This window comes from Pristiophorus japonicus, chromosome 18 (assembly GCF_044704955.1).
Source record: "Pristiophorus japonicus isolate sPriJap1 chromosome 18, sPriJap1.hap1, whole genome shotgun sequence".
In the NCBI taxonomy this organism is placed as follows: Eukaryota; Metazoa; Chordata; class Chondrichthyes; family Pristiophoridae; genus Pristiophorus; species Pristiophorus japonicus.
Genome location: NC_091994.1, coordinates 71,608,361 through 71,624,271, shown reverse-complemented (window position 1 = coordinate 71,624,271; position 15,911 = coordinate 71,608,361). Strand labels below are relative to the sequence as shown.

Genomic DNA, 15,911 nt, shown 5'->3' with positions numbered 1-15,911 from the left:
CCGGAGATGAGGGGGTTACCTTATGATGATAGATTGAGTAGACTGGGTCTTTACTCATTCGAGTTCAGAAGGATGAGGGGTGATCTTATAGAAACATTTAAAATAATGAAAGGGATAGACAAGATAGAGGCAGAGAGGTTGTTTCCACTGGTCGGGGAGACTAGAACTAGGAGGCACAACCTCAAAATACGGGGGAGCCAATTTAAAACCGAGTTGAGAAGGAATTTCTTCTCCCAGAGGGTTGTGAATCTGTGGAATTCTCTGCCCAAGGAAGCAGTTGAGGCTAGCTCATTGAATGTATTCAAATCACAGATAGATAGATTTTTAACCAATAGGGGAATTAAGGGTTACGGGGAGTGGGCGGGTAAGTGGAGCTGAGTCCACGGCCAGATCAGCCATGATCTTGTTGAATGGCGGAGCAGGCTCGAGGGGCTAGATGGCCTACTCCTGTTCCTATTCTTATGTTCTTTCCACCATCTACAAAGCATAAGTCAGGAGTGTGATGGAATACTCTCCACTTGCCTGAATGAGTGTAGCTTCAACAACACTCAAGAAGCTCGACACCATCCAGGACAAAGCAGCCCGCTTGATTGGCACCCCATCCACCACCTTCAATATTCACTCCCTCCACCACCGACACACTGTGGCTGCAGTGTGTACGACCTACAAGATGCACTGCAGCAACTCGCCAAGGCTTCTTCGGCAGCACCTCCCAAACCCGCCACCTCTACCGCCTGGAAGGACAAGGGCAGCAGGCGAATGGGAACACCACCACCTCCACGTTACCCTCCAAGTCACACACCATCCTGACTTGGAAATATATCGACCGTTCCTTCATCGTCGCTGGGTCACAATCCTGGCACTCCCTCCCGAACAGCACTGTGGGAGTACCTTCACCACATGGGACTGCAGCGGTTCAAGGCGATGGCTCATGACCACCTTCTCAAGGGCAATTAGGGATGGGCAATAAATGCTGGCCTTGCCAGTGATGCCCACGAGTTTTTAAAAAAACAGCCACTGCAATGGCAATGGCTTGTATTTGGCAAACTCTCCTCAGTGCCACTCGAACCGATTAACCACCAGGCTTTGTTGCACTGCCCCGACCCCCTTCGCTTGGCACTTTACCCAGTTTGTTGGTGACATTCTCTCCCTCCTGCCCTCAATTTCAGCTCAGGTCTTCCCAGGTTTATGCTACAGGCCAAAGAGTTCGCCTCTGTCACACAATGTCACCGTGTATGCAGCTACGTACCTGTATGATATTACTGTTGGACTTCTTAGAATCTGTGCTGATATAGATGCTGAAGAATGGGGAGGTTCGGTAATGAGCCGTGACAGACTGAAGCACTTCCTGAAAGTTGTCCTTATCCCACGGTTTTGTGATGTTCCAGCCTCCCAACTGCGGGAAGAATTTGAAGAGATTGTTAAGTGACTAACTGCGAGGTCACAACTTCATTTATGTACAATTCTAACTCTTTATGGATGATAGAATCATACAGCACAGAAGACCCATCATGCCTGTGCCGGTTTTTTGAAAGAGCTATACAATTAGTCCTACTCTCCAACTCTTTCCCCATAACCCTGCAAAATTGATAAGGGGGAACCAGTAGATGTGGTGTATTTGGATTTCAGAAGGTATTCGATAAGGTGCCCCACAAGAGGTTATTAAACAGAATTAGATCTCATAGGGCTGGGAGTAATATATTAGCATGGATTGTGGATTGGTTAACTGACAGAAAACAGAGATTAGGAATAAACGGGTCATTTTCGGGTTGGTAGACTGCAATTAGTGGGGTGCCGCAAGGATCGGTGCTGGGGCCTCAGCTATTCACAATCTATATCAATGATTTGGATGAGCAGGCCAAATGTAATATATTCAAGTTTGCTGATGGTACAAAGCCAGGTGGGATTGTAAGTTGTGAGGAGGATGCAAAGAGGCTTCAAGGGGATATAGACAGGCTAAGTGAGTGGGCAAGAACATGGCAGCCCATGACGGGAGAGAGCCAAACTAGTGCCTCAAGCGCTGGAACAGTCTGGTGGCATCTACAAATGTATTAAATGATTACATTTATAATTGTAATGATGCACTGACTCATTAATTAGAATGTAAATCTGCCAGATTGTAATTAAGCTCGGTAATCTTGGGTAGCATCCCTGGTAAGATTTGGACTGAGGTCGGAACCTGCGCCCCCAGGATTCTAACTCTGGGAGGGCAGGGATGGGTTACAGTAAACCTCTGCATCCTGTAAAGGTGCTCGCAGGGCGATGTGCGTACAGTCTGTTGCTCCCTGCACCTTGGGGAAGTTTGCTATTCTCGAGGACCCCCAAGCCCTTTCATTCTGTGCCTCCCTGGTCAGAGGGAAGTTTATAAAGGCCATCCTGCATGCGCGAAGGGCTTCAGTCACCTGTCGAATGCAATAATGTGTGGCACGCTGAGAGATACCGTAAATGTCGCCAACTGAGGCCTGAAAGGGGCCCGATGCATAGAAGGAAAGTGCTGCAGTAACCTTAACCTCAACGGGCAGTGCGGTCCTGATGGTGCTGGTAGGTTGCAGATCTCCCTTAATTAGCTGGCATATCTCCTTTCAGAAGCGCAGCCTTCTAACACATGTGTTATCGGTCAAATCCAGGTATCATCGCTTATCCCTGTAAATGTGTTGGGTATAAGGTCTCCTCCTCCTCAGCAGTCTGCTACCTCTTTGATTGGGCACATAATGCTCTTCAATGAACCTTCTCCCACCTCTATTCTGCAGCATGTGAATTGTGGTTGAGAAATTACAGGCCCCATCATTATAAATGCCCTAATCTGTCTTCAAAATTCTTAAATTGTCCTCAACAAACACATTATAAACTCGAAATTGACCACAATGTGATTAGATGATTGGCAAAATTCTAAAATGCCCTTAAAATCACTCAAAGCTCCCATCAACTTGAAGTAGCCTTTTCTAAAACTTGCTCCGATTTACAAGATGGTGCCCATAGTGCCGGGTTAAGGTCAGGTGAACACAGCTTTTGATTGAGCGTCTTTTTGGGGGAGCAATCATTTGGGAGCAAAATGGGCGAAATGCCGAAAGTAGCGCTCGGCGATAATCTGGGCAATAATTGGGCACTAGTTTCCATTATAAACAGTATTCTGGGCCTTGCACGAGTGATGATGCCAGATTTTTTTTTTAAATAGACCGGCTGATTCAGCTCATTGCTGTATGTCGAAAGCTCCGCCAGCGATAAATGGGCGCTAGTTTCCATTTCTCATCAAAAATGGGCGATAAACTGGATCTCGGCGGTTATATGGGCGATAAATGGGCGAATATGTGCTGAAAGTCTAGCCCTAAGTTGCTTTTCTATCTTGGAGACACTGTGGCCAAAATTGCCCTCCGCCCCAAACGGGGCGTACCTTCCGCTTTTTGCCCCAATGCATGCGGCGGACAATCTGGGGAAATTCAGCTGTTTGGGTTTTTATTTGGTGCGGGGCTGATGTGGGGTTGTCAGCGGGGTAGGTCGGAACGGCCGTCACTCAGATTCTTCCACCCCGTCCCCTGGACCGCCCTCAGTATTTACACGGGGTGGGTAGGCAGGGGTTAAACCATGGCCCACTGATTTACTGGTGCGTGGAGGGAGGGCGATTCATTGGCGATTGTTAAAGGGGCCGGTATTGTTTCGGGTGAGGTGACCAGTGCAGCAATGAGTGAGGAAGGAGCAGCATTTATGAGAGAGCTTCAGCTGAGAAGTCCACAGGGTTTCTGATTGTTGAGTGGATGTCAGTAGAAATAAGGAACAGGTCTCCTGGGGGCTGAGAGCATCAGCCCTGTATGAGGCTGGTCCAGAATTTATGGTTGGGGGGGGGAGCGGGGGTGGCAGAGGCGGTGAATACAATCTCCCACCATCCCACCAACTGCCACACGGCACAGGAGAGGGTAAATGACTTCTCAGACTGGCCAAGGTCAGTGTCAACACTGTTCTCCATTCACTTCCTGTCGGATTGATACCTCCCCTGCCCTCATGGTCTCATTACCTGGGCGACTGGAAAACTAACCAGTCATAGGGAACATCTGGAAACAAAACACGCCACGCTAACTCCAGACCACTGGGAGAGCTTGCTGTCTGCCACGTTGGGTGTGGAACGGCGAGAGATTGTAGAGGGACGAGGTCGGGGCCCAGGAGAGGTGTAAGTTTCGGGCCAGAAGAGGCGAGGGCCCAGGGGCAGCACGGGCCAGCCCACACTGTGATATGTGTGCGCACTAGGTCCGTGCAGCAGAGCTGGTCTCCAGCCGTCTTGGATAACCCTTGCCACTGGACCAAGACCTCACACAAGAGATTGGTGTGCAAAATCAAAGCACATGGTATTGGGGTTAACGTACTGATGTGGATAGAGAACTGGTTGGCAGACAGGAAGCAGAGAGTCGGGATAAGCTGGTCCTTTTCAGAATGGCAGGCAGTGACTAGTGGAGTGCCGCAGGGCTCAGTGCTGGGACCCCAGCTCTTTATAATATACATCAATGATTTGGATGAAGGAATTAAGTGTAATATCTCCAAATTTGCAGATGACACTAAACTAGGTGGCGGAGTGAGCTGTGAGGGGGACGCTAAAAGGCTGCAGGGTGACTTAGACAGGTTAGGTGAGTGGGCAAATGCATGGCAGATGCAGTATAATGTGGATAAATGTGAGGTTATCTACTTTGGGGGCAAAAACGCAAAGACAGAATATTATCTGAATGGTGGCAGATTAGAAAAAGGGGAGGTGCAACAAGACCTGGGTGTCATGGTTCATCAGTCATTGAAAGTTGGCATACAGGTGCAGCAGGCGGTAATGAAGGTAAATGGTATGTTGGCCTTCATAGCTAGGGGATTTGAGTATCGGAGCAGAGAGGTCTTACTGCAGTTGTACAGGGCCTTGGTGAGGCCTCACCTGAAATATTGTGTTCAATTTTGGTCTCCTAATCTGAGGAAGGACATTCTGGCTATTGAGGGAGTGCAGCGAAGGTTCACCAGACAGGATGGCCGGACTGACATATGAGGAGAGACTGGATCAACTTGGCCTTTATACATTGGAGTTTAGAAGGATGAGAGGGGATCTCATAGAAACATACAAGATTCTGATGGGACGGGACAGGTTAAATGTGGGTAGATTGTTCCCGATGTTGGGGAGGTCCAGAACTAGGGGACACAGTCTTAGGATAAGGGGTAGGTCATTTAGGACTGAGATGAGGAGAAACTTCTTCACTCAGAGAGTTGTTAACCTGTGGAATTCCCTGCTTCAGAGAGTTGTTGATGCCAGTTCATTGGATATATTCAAGAGGGAGTTAGATATGGCCCTTACGGCTAAGGGGATCAAGGAGTATGGAGAGAAAGCAGGAAAGGGGTACTGAGGGAATGATCAGCCATGATCTTATCGAATGGTGGTACAGGCTCGACCTATTTTCGATGTTTCTACCTTGCTCTGTCAAGCCCGTGTGGTGGCTGGGGTGCAACGGCCACCATACGTTAAAAAAATCTAGGCACAGGCATCTTCTACCCTTCAGGATGTAGTTCGGATCAGGAATATTAGGTCCTACATTGAAACACCTGTGACCTTTTTGGCGTGGAAGCAAGTCATCCTCGACTCGAGGAACTGCCTATGATGATGATGGACAATCTTGAAGTAGAGGTGTTTAAATAGACCTGTGAGTCCAACAATAGTATCCATGGAGACACGAGTGATAAGTGGGCTTGCCAATCACCTTCCTTTAACTCTGAGCTCCCTTGTTGCGTAGGAAAAGGTAAAGTACAACAAACACCAAAGAACCGCTACGGAAGGATGAACAACAGTTTGTGAAATGTTAAGTCTGCAGAAGATGAAGGTTTACTGCTCGAGGGCAGACTGAAAAGACTGCTGGAGGATAGAGGAGGAGGAAGCGAGGTACCAAGATCATAGATTCACACAACACAGAAGGAGGCCATTCGGCCCATCGTGTCTGTGCGGCTCTTTAAAGAGCTGCCCAATTATTTCCACTCCCCTGCTCTGTGCACATAGCCCTGCAAAATTCTCCTTTTCACGTATATATTTAGTACCTTTTTGAAAGTTATGATTGAGTCTGTTTTCACTGCCCTTTCAGACAGTGCTTTCCAGATCATAACAACTCACTGTGTAAAAAAAGTTCTAATATCTGGTTAGAATCATAGAATGGTTACAGCTCAGAAGGAGGCCATTCAGTCCGTCAAGCCCGTGCCGGCTCTCTGCAAGAGCATCTCAACCAGACCCACTCCCCTGTCCTTTCACCGTAGCCCTGCAATTTTTTTTCATTCAGGTACTGATCTAATTCCCTTTTGAAAGCCACGATTGAGTTTATCTCCACCACCCTTACAGGCAGCGCATTCCAGATCCTAACCACTCGCTGCATAAAAACGTTTTCCCTCATGTCACCTTTGGTTCTTTTGCAAATCACCTTGAATCTGTGTCCTCTGGTTCGCGAACCTTCCACTAATGGGAATTATTTCCCTGTCTAGACCCCTCATGATTTTGAATACCTCTAGCAAATCTCCTCTCAACCTTCTCTGCTTCAAGGAGAGAGGTTACCATCCCTCCTTCCATTGGAAACAGTTTCTTCCTATCTACACTATCAAAACCTCATCATTTTGAACACCTCCATTAAATCACTCCTTACCCTTCTCTGCTCAAAGGAAAACAGTCCCAGCTTCTCTAGTCTCTCCACATAAATTAAATCCCTCATCCCTGGCACTATTCTAGGAAATCTCCTCTGCCCCCTCTCCAAGGCCTTGACATCCTTCTTAACGTGTGGTGCCCGGAATTGAACACAATACTCCAGCTGAGGCCTAACCAGTGATTTATAAAGGTTTATACAGTAATCATGGGGGACTTTAATCGACATATAGACTGGGGAAACCAAATTTGCAGTAATAATATGGAGGGCGAATTCATGGAATGTATACGAGATAGTTTTCTAGATCAGTATGTTGAGGAACCAACTAGCGAACAAGCTATTTTAGATCTACTATTATACAATGAGAAAAGGGTTAATTAATAACCTTGTAGTAAAGAGCCTTTAGGGAAGAGTGACCATAATATGATAGAATTTTATATTAAGTTTGAAATTGATTTAGTTAAATCCAAAAATAGGGTCTTAAATCTGAACAAAACAAACTACGAAGGTATGAGGGACGAGTTGGCTAAGGTAGATTGGGAATCTACATTAAAAGGTATGACAGTAGACAAGCTATGGACAGCATTTAAAGAATTAATACATAATTTACAACAAACATACATTCCTTTAAGGCACAAAAACCCCACAGGAAAAGTGGTCGAACTGTGGCTAACAAGAAGTTAAAGATAGTATTAGATCAAAGGAAGAGGATTATAATGTTGCCAAAAAGAGCAGTAAGCCTGAGGATTGGGAGGATTTTAGAATTCAGCAAAGGAGGACCAAGAAATTGATAAAGAAAGGGAAAATAGAATACGAGAGTAAATTAGCAAGAGACATAAAAACAGACTGTAAAAAAGAAAAGATTAGCGAAAGTAAAGGTGGGTCCCTTACAGGCTGAAACAGGAGAAATTATATTGGGGAATCAGGAAAGGGCAGGGAAATTAAACAAATACTTTGTATCTGTCTTCATGGAAGATGACGCAAAAAACCTTCCGGAAATAGAGGAGAACCAAGGATGAAAGAAATTAGTATTAGTAAAAAAATAGTATTGAGGAAATTAATGGGACTGAAAGCCGATAAATCCTCTGGACCTGATGGCCTACATCCTAGGGTTTTGAAAGAGGTGGCTATAGAGATAGTGGATGCATTGGTTGTCATCTTCCAAAATTCTATATATTGGAAGGTAGCATTTGTAATCCTGCTATTTGAGAAAGGAGGGAGAGAGAAAACGGGGAACTACAGACCAGTTAGTCTGACATCAGTGCAGGAAAGTGGAGTTGAGGTAGAAGATTAGCCATGATCTTAATGAATAGTGGAGCAGGCTCGAGGGGCCGAATGGCCTAATCCTGCTCCTGTTTTTTATGTTCTTAGAAATCCAGTTGGTAAAGGTGGGGCTAGGGGGAGCACAGGTGGCTTTATATGGATTGTCAAAATATAGCATTCATAGATGCACCCAGGTGGTGCATTCAGATAGCGACTATTCAGTCTGTGAGGACACAGACCAGCAGCACCTCTGAGCCTGTGCCCAACATCAGTGGGATCCTCCAATGCCACCACCCGAGGGGCCTTCAGACTTGGGCCTTGCTCCCCGCGACAATGTCAACGGGTGATCGTCCTTCAGGGACAGCAACCTCACTGAGGCGGGAGTGACCTCAGCCCGCAAAGGGCCACCATCCGCTCCTGGTTAGTGGCCATTGATCTGGACGATAAGGTGATCGGCATCATAAATTAGCTGGCCATTTTGTGAATGAAAACTTTTTCGGGTTAATGAAATTGAGGGGATTATTTAGGGCTTTCAAAGTAACATGTGTTCCGTCAGTCATTCCTTGTACTTGTGGGAACCCTGTCAATCTATAGCATTGGACTGCTTGTTCTCTTTGTTTCGCAGGTTCCAAGGAGAAGGTAATAAACTACGAGGCTCAACATCAACTTGGATTTATATAGCGCCTTTAAGGCCGTAAAATGTCCCAAGGCGTTCAAAGGAGTGTAATCAAATAAGATTTGATACTGAGCCGATTATGTATGTACCTGTGAGTATGCTCACAGGTTTGTAGAGCTGTTGAGTTGGGAGTGGTTTAGCCAGTCACGTGATGTTCACAAGACTAAATAAAACCCCAGCCAGTTGGGTTCGGAAGATCCACGATGAGGTAGGTGGTTGTGAACCTGGTAATGTGTGATGTGATTGTTGAACCTTTGCTAATAAACCAACTAGCTCTTAATAGCAATGTGTTGCTATGAATTCTTAAGCAAAGAACCCATGTAGCAAATACATTACATAGCCAGATGAAGAGATACTAGGACAGGTGAACAAAAGCTTGGTTAAAGAGGTAGGTTTAAAGGAGCATCTTAAAGGAGGAGAGACGTAGAGAGGTTTAGAGAGGGATTGCTGGCAGGCCGACAATGGTGGAGCAATTAAAATGGTGAATGCGCAGGTGGCCAGAATTGGAGGAGTGCAGAGATCTGAGGGTTGTGGGGCTGGAGGAGGTTATAGAGATAGGGAGGGGCGAGGCCATAGAGGGATCTGAAAACAAGGATGAGAGTTTTAAAATTGAGGCGTTGCCGGACCAGGAGCCAATGTAGGTCAGCGAGCACAGGGGTGATGGGTGAGCGGGACTTGGCGCAAGTTAGGGTAAGGGCAGCAGGGTTTTGGATGCGCTGAAATGTAGAGAGGGTGCAAGGAGGGAAGCAGGTCAGGAGAACATTGGAACAGTGGAGTCTAGAAGAAACAAAAGCATGGATAAGGACATTAACAACAGAAGAGCTGGCTCAGGGGCAAAGGTGGGTGATGTTATGGAGGTGGAAATAGGTGGCCTTAGTGATGGAGAGGATAGGGGGTTGGAAGCAGAACTAATGGTCAAATAGGGCTCCAACGGCTGGGTTCAGCATCAGACAGAAGTTGCGGAGAAGAATGGAGGCAGAGGCTAGGGAAAGGAGTTTTTGGCGGGGACCGAAGACAACAGCTTTGGTCCTCCCAATATTTAATTGCAGATAATTTCTGCTTATCCAGAACTGGATGTCGGACAAGCAGACTGATAAATCCGAGACTGTGGAAGGGTTGAGAGAAGTGGAGGTGAAGTAGCTCTGGGTGTCGTCAGCGCACATGTGGAAATTGACGCTGTGTTTTCGGATGATGTCGCCAAGTGGCAGCATACAGATGAGAAATAGGAGGAGGACGAGGATATATCCTCGGGGGACACCAGAGGTACCGAAGTGGGGGCGGGAAGAGAAGCCGCTGCGGGTGATTCTCTGGCTGTGGCTGGACAGATGAGAATGGAACCAAACAGCTGCAGTCCCACCCAGCTGGGTGACGGCGGAGAGGCGCTGAAGGAGGCTGGTGTGGTCAACCGTATCAAAGGATGTAGACAGGTCAGGAGGGATAGTTTACCATGGTCACAGTCACACTGGGCGCCATTTGTGACTCTGATAGGGCCGTTTCAGTTCTGAGGCAGGGGCTGAAACCTGATTGAAGAGGTTCAAACATGGAGTTGTGGGAGAGATGAGTACGGATTTAGGAGGCGGAAACACGGTTAAGGACTTTGCAGGGTCTAAATAGTATCGACTGATAACAACTTTTGTGATGCTTCAATGTAAATGCATCCAATCGGGTCTCTTTTATTTCCTTACCCTACTCTTTATAGCACAGAATAGAGGGATTCTCTTGGACAAGGAATGGTAACAGTAGCTGACTTTCCTTCTAAGGTTCCGGAGCATAACCCCAGTTCAGATCAGTTAACTCACTGCAGACTGAGGTTCAATCCCAAGACCTTCAAAACACACTCGAAGGATGCTAGTGTGCCAAAATGATCTTGTCTGAACCCAGAACACAGCAGAGAGAGATGCGTAGACAGGGGCTCAAAGCAATCACCATCAGTCCCAGCTCCAAGTGACTGAAAGGAGTCTAACTACATCCGAGGTGTTCTTAGCACAGGATCAATAAAAGCCATATTGTCTTGATTTAACATTTAGACACAGTATTCTGCCTGGAAATCAACTGTGAGCTGACAGAACAATGAGCGTGGGGAGGGTGCACAGAACTGCTTTGTCCCAGCGCTGTCAATGCTCACTTTGTTAATGATGTCGAGAAGGGGCTTTCCCTGCAACGCCTCGATCTTCTGCTCGTTCATGCAGGCCTGATAATATTGCTGGGCTTTGTGTTCAGCTTCACTCGTCGTGTTCAATGTGGTGTTTTCTGGAGATAAGACAGAATTTTCTTTTTAATATCAGCAGCCACGTTTTAGAGTCGTTGAATAAATACAAATGCAAGCGTCAAACATTTATAGATGTGTCCCAGTTAATTAAGATCTATCTGAACACAGTTGAGAGTTCAGATTTGTTGATAAACACACACCTGCCCTTTCAGGTGGAACATAGGAACAGCAGCAAGCCATTCAGCCCGTCGAGCCTGTTCGGCCATTCATTTAGATCAAGGGCTGATCTGTACCTCAACTCCAGTTACCCATCTTTTGCGTCACATCCTGTAAGAACCTTACCCAACAAAATTCTATCAACGGCAGTCTTGAACAATTCAATTGACCCAGCATCCACAGCCTTTTGGGGAAGGTTCCAGATTTCCACTACCCACTGTGTGAAAAAATGCTTCCCGATTTCACTCGAAAATGGTACAGCAATAATGTTGAGATGGTGCTCCCTGATGTGATTTAAAGGATCATGTGGCACTACTTGGAGAGGAGCAGAGGTGTTCCCCCAGTGTCCTCGCTAACATTTACATCTCATTTTGTTGTTTATGGGATTTGCTGTGCATAAATTGGCTGCCACGTTTCCACAGATTACACCAGTGACTACAGTACAAATATACCTCACTGGCTTTGGGACATCCTGAGGTCATGAAAGGCACTATAGAAATGCAAATTCTTTAATTCTAATTTTCTTTGTTTAAAAATTCAGTACATCTTTCTGTCTGAACTGCCTCCAATGCAAATATATCCTTCCCTAAATACGGAGACCAAAACTGTATGCAGTACTCTAGGTGTGGCCTCACCAATACCCTGTACAGTTGTAGCAGAACTTCTCTGCTTTTATAGTCCATCCCCTTTGCAATAAAGGCCAACATTCCATTTGCCTGCCTGATCACTTGCTGTACCGACATACTAACTTTTTTGTTTCATGCACAAGGACCCCAGGTCCCTCTGTACTGCAGCATTTTGTAATTTTTCTCCATTTAAATAATAACTTGCTTTTTTATTTTTTCTGCCAAAGTGGATAACCTCACATTTTCCCACATTATACTCCATCTGCCAAATTTTTGCCCATTCACTTAGCCTGTCCATATCCCTTTGCAGATTTTGTGTGTCCTCCTCACAACTTGCTTTCCCACCCATCTTTGTATCATCAGCAAACTTGGCTACATTACACTCGGTCCCTTCATCCAAATCAATATAGATTGTAAATAGTTGAGGCCCCAGCACCGATCCCTGTGGCACACCACCAGTTATTGTTTGCCAACCAGAAAATGACCCATTTATCCCAACTCTCTGTTTTCTGTTAGTTAGCCAATCCGTTATCCATGCTAATAAATTATTCCAACCCCATGAACTTTCATCTTGTGCAGTAACCTTTTATGTGGCACCTTATCAAATGCCTTCTGGAAATCCAAATATACCACACCCACTGGTTCCCCCTTATCCACCCTGATCGTTACATTCGCAAAGAACTCTAGCAAATTTGTAAAACATGATTTCCCTTTCATAAAATCGTGCTGACTCTGCTTGACTAAATTATGCTTTTCAAAATGTCCTGCTACTGCTTCCTTAATAATGGACTCCAGCATTTTCCCAATGACAGATGTTAGGCTAACTGGTCTATAGTTTCCTGCTTTCTGTCTGTCTCCTTTTTTAAATAGGGGCGTTACATTTGCGGTTTTTCAATCCGCTGGGACTTTTCCAGAATCCAGGGAATTTAGGTAGATTACAACCAATGTATCCACTATTTCTGTAGCCACTTCTTTTAAGACCCTGGGATGCAGGCCATCAGGTCCAGGGGACTTGTCCGCCTTTAGTCCCATTATTTTACTGACTACTTTAGTGACAGTGATTAATTGTTTTAAGTTCCTCCCTCTCTATAGTCCCCTGATTATCAATTATTGGGATGTTTTTAAGTGTCGTCTACCGTGAAGACCGATACAAAATATTTGTTCAAAGTCTCTGCCATTTCCCAGTCTCATCCTCTAAGGGACCAACATTTACTTTAGCCACTCTCTTCCTTTTTATATACCTGTAGAATCTCTTACCAGCTGTTTTTATATTTCTTGCTTGTTTACTTTCAGAATTGATCTTCCCTCTATTATTTTTTTAGTCGTTCTTTGCGAATTTTTAAACTCTTTCCCCCTTCAAGATGCTCCTTAAAACATACCTCGTTGATCAAGCTTTTGGTCATCTGCACTAATTTCTACTCACGCGGCTTGGTGTCAAATTTTTATCGCATAATACTCCCCTTAGGAAGTGCCTTAGGATGTTTCACTATGTTAAAGGCGCTATATAAATATAAGTTGTTGTTGTACATGGTCACAAGAGGCCAAAATTACCAGTTGTTCCCCCTGAAACGATCGGAGTGATAGCAAGCTGGACTATTTCGTTCCTTTTCTACCTTCTTGCCCGTTTCTCCAGATTAATCTGAGAAGACAGTGCTATTGCACTGGGCAGACGTGCTTCCAACACAGTACAGCTCTGTTGATCTTGGCCAACAGTCTCGGCTTGCCTGCCAGTGTTCTTGACCCTGTCCAAGGGCAACAAAGAAACGACTGCGTGTATACCATCACACTTAGCTCGCTTGCCACCAGACAAAATGGCGGCTGGTAGCGCCCAATGCCGCGGGGGGGGGGTGATATGCTCCTTGTGTTGCCAGGGATGCGCCATTGACGGCCGTGCCTTTAGCTGCCCAGGCCCTAAACTCTGGAATTCCCTCCCTAAACTACACTGCCACCTCCCTTTAAAATTGCTCCTTAAGACCCACCACGTTGACCAAGACTGTCCCAATATCGCCTTATGTGGCTCGGTGTCAAAGTGTGTCTGATTTACACTCCTGCAAGGTGCCTTGGGATGTTTTAATACGTTAAAGGCACTATATAAATGCAAGTTGTTGTTGTTGTGCATATTGCCTCAGTTACCAGCCAGTGCTGTTGGTGTGGTTCTGGCAGCTGTAGCTGGCCATGTTGTAATGTAAAAACAGCAAAAGACTGGTCACAGTACAATGGGGCTGTAGTTGGAGCCCTATTAACACCTTATTTAATGGACGCGTTTATTTGTACTGTAAAAATGGCCACTCCTTGTCTCTGATTGGTCCCCTTGGAGGATAAGCCACACCCTGAAGTTTCTCTGGAATGTGTAACTGGAGCCGCCCAGCCCAAGTTCTCACTGACTTTGCAAATTGTAACTCGATCCACTTTGACTTCCAGAAACCACAGAGGATAGATCTCCCCAGAAGCCACCAAGTGCCAGCCAAAGACCCTTACCCCAGCCCAAGTGCTTGACCTTCCTCCCCCCTCCCAGCCCCCATAGATGGGGCATTGTGTGTGGATTGTTAACAGGTTTATTGGGTATGAAGTGAATAGTGACAGTGTCGTGACTTCTGGATTTCACCCACTCCAATGATGTCCCTTGTCGGGGGTTGTAACAACGTGATCTGTCTTCCCTGAGTTCCCTCTCTCCCTTCCGATCACCTCCACCGTGACTCTCTCGTTCCGCCCCCCCCACCCCCGCAGTCTCTCTCTCTCTTCTTTCCCCACCCCACAGTATCTCTCTCCCTTCCAACCCCCCCCAGTCTCTCTATCCCCATCCCCGCACCCCAGTCTCCCTCTCCCCTCCCCCGACCCCCGTCTCCCTCTTCACCCCCCCCACGTCTCCCTTTCTCCCCCCCCAAGTCTCCCTCTTCCCCCCTCCTCCCAGTCTCCCTCTCCCCCCCGTCTCCCCCTCCCCCCAGTCTCCCTCCTCCTCCCAGTCTCCCTCTCTCCCCCTCCCCCAAGTCTCCCCTCTCTCCCCCTCCCCCCAGTCTCCCCCCCACCCCCCTCCCCTCAGTCTCCCTCTCCCTCCACTCCCCCAAGTCTCCCCCTCCCCCCAGTCTCCCTCTCCCTCTCCTCCACCCAGCCTCTCCCCCCTCCCAGTCTCCCTCTCTCCCCCTCCCCCCAGTCTCCCCCCCACCCCCTCCCCCCAGTCTCCCCCCCACCCCCCAGTCTCTCTCTCTCTCCCCCCTCCCCCCAGTCTCCCTCTCCCCCCCTCCCCCTAGTCTCCCTCTCCCCCCCTCCCCCTAGTCTCCCTCTCCCCCTAGTCTCTCTCCTCCCCCCAGTCTCCCTCTCCTCCCCCCAGTCTCCCTCTCCCTCTCCCTCTCCTCCCCCCAGTCTCCCTCTCCTCCCCCCCAGTCTCCCTCTCCTCCCCCCCCAGTCTCCCCGTCCCCCAGTCTCCCTCTCCTCCCCCCCAGTCTCCCCCTCCCCTCCAGTCTCCCCCTCCCCTCCAGTCTCCCTCTCCCCCCTCCCAGTCTCACTCTCTCCACCCCTCACCCCAGTCTCCCTCTCCCTCTCCTCCCCCCACTCTCCCGCTCCCTCTCCTCCCCCCAGTCTCCCTCTCCCTCTCCTCCCCCCACTCTCCCGCTCCCTCTCCTCCCCCCAGTCTCCCTCTCTCCCCCTCCCCCCAGCCTCCCCCCCTCCCCTCCAGTCTCCCTCTCCCCCCTCCCAGTCTCACTCTCTCCACCCCTCACCCCAGTCTCCCTCTCCCTCTCCTCCCCCCACTCTCCTGCTCCCTCTCCTCTCCCCACTCTCCTGCTCCCTCTCCTCTCCCCAGTCTCTCTCTCCCCCCCCACCCCCCACTCTCCCGCTCCCTCTCCTCCCCCCAGTCTCCCTCTCTCCCCCTCCCCCCAGCCTCCCCCCTCCCTCCAGTCTCTCTCTCCCCCCCTCTCCCCAGTCTCTCTCTCCCCCCCTCTTCCCAGTCTCTCTCTCCCCCCCTCTCCCCAGTCTCTCTCTCCCCCCCTCTCCCCAGTCTCTCTCTCCCCCCCCACCCTCTCTCCCCCCTCCCCCCAGTCTCCCTCTCTCCCCCCTCCCCCCAGTCTCCCTCTCTCCCCCCCACCCCCCAGTCTCTCTCTCCCCCTCCCCCCAGTCTCCCTCTCCCCAGTCTCTCTCTCCCCCCCACCCCCCAGTCTCCCTCTCTCCCCCTCCCCCCAGCCTCCCCCCCTCCCCCCAGCCTCCCCTCCTCTCCCCAGTCTCTCTCTCCCCCTCCCCCCAGTCTCCCTCTCTCCCCCTCTCCCCAGTCTCCCCCTCTCCCCCTCTCCCCA

General features: G+C 48.4%; 1 protein-coding gene across 3 annotated transcripts in view; it reads right to left on the bottom strand.

The window, feature by feature from the left end:
- ece1 (endothelin converting enzyme 1) overlaps positions 1–15,911 on the bottom strand; it is a 294,825-nt gene that overhangs the window by 89,268 nt on the left and 189,646 nt on the right. For all 3 annotated transcript variants that reach the window (XR_011587618.1, XM_070860115.1, XM_070860114.1), the window contains 2 exons: positions 10,700–10,824; positions 1,250–1,396 (listed from right to left, as the gene is read on the bottom strand). Coding sequence is in view for 2 of the 3 variants with exons in the window: in XM_070860115.1 (XP_070716216.1) it covers positions 1,250–1,396; positions 10,700–10,824 (272 nt within the window). In the remaining variant the exon portion in view is untranslated. The remainder of the gene's footprint in view (positions 1–1,249; positions 1,397–10,699; positions 10,825–15,911) is intronic.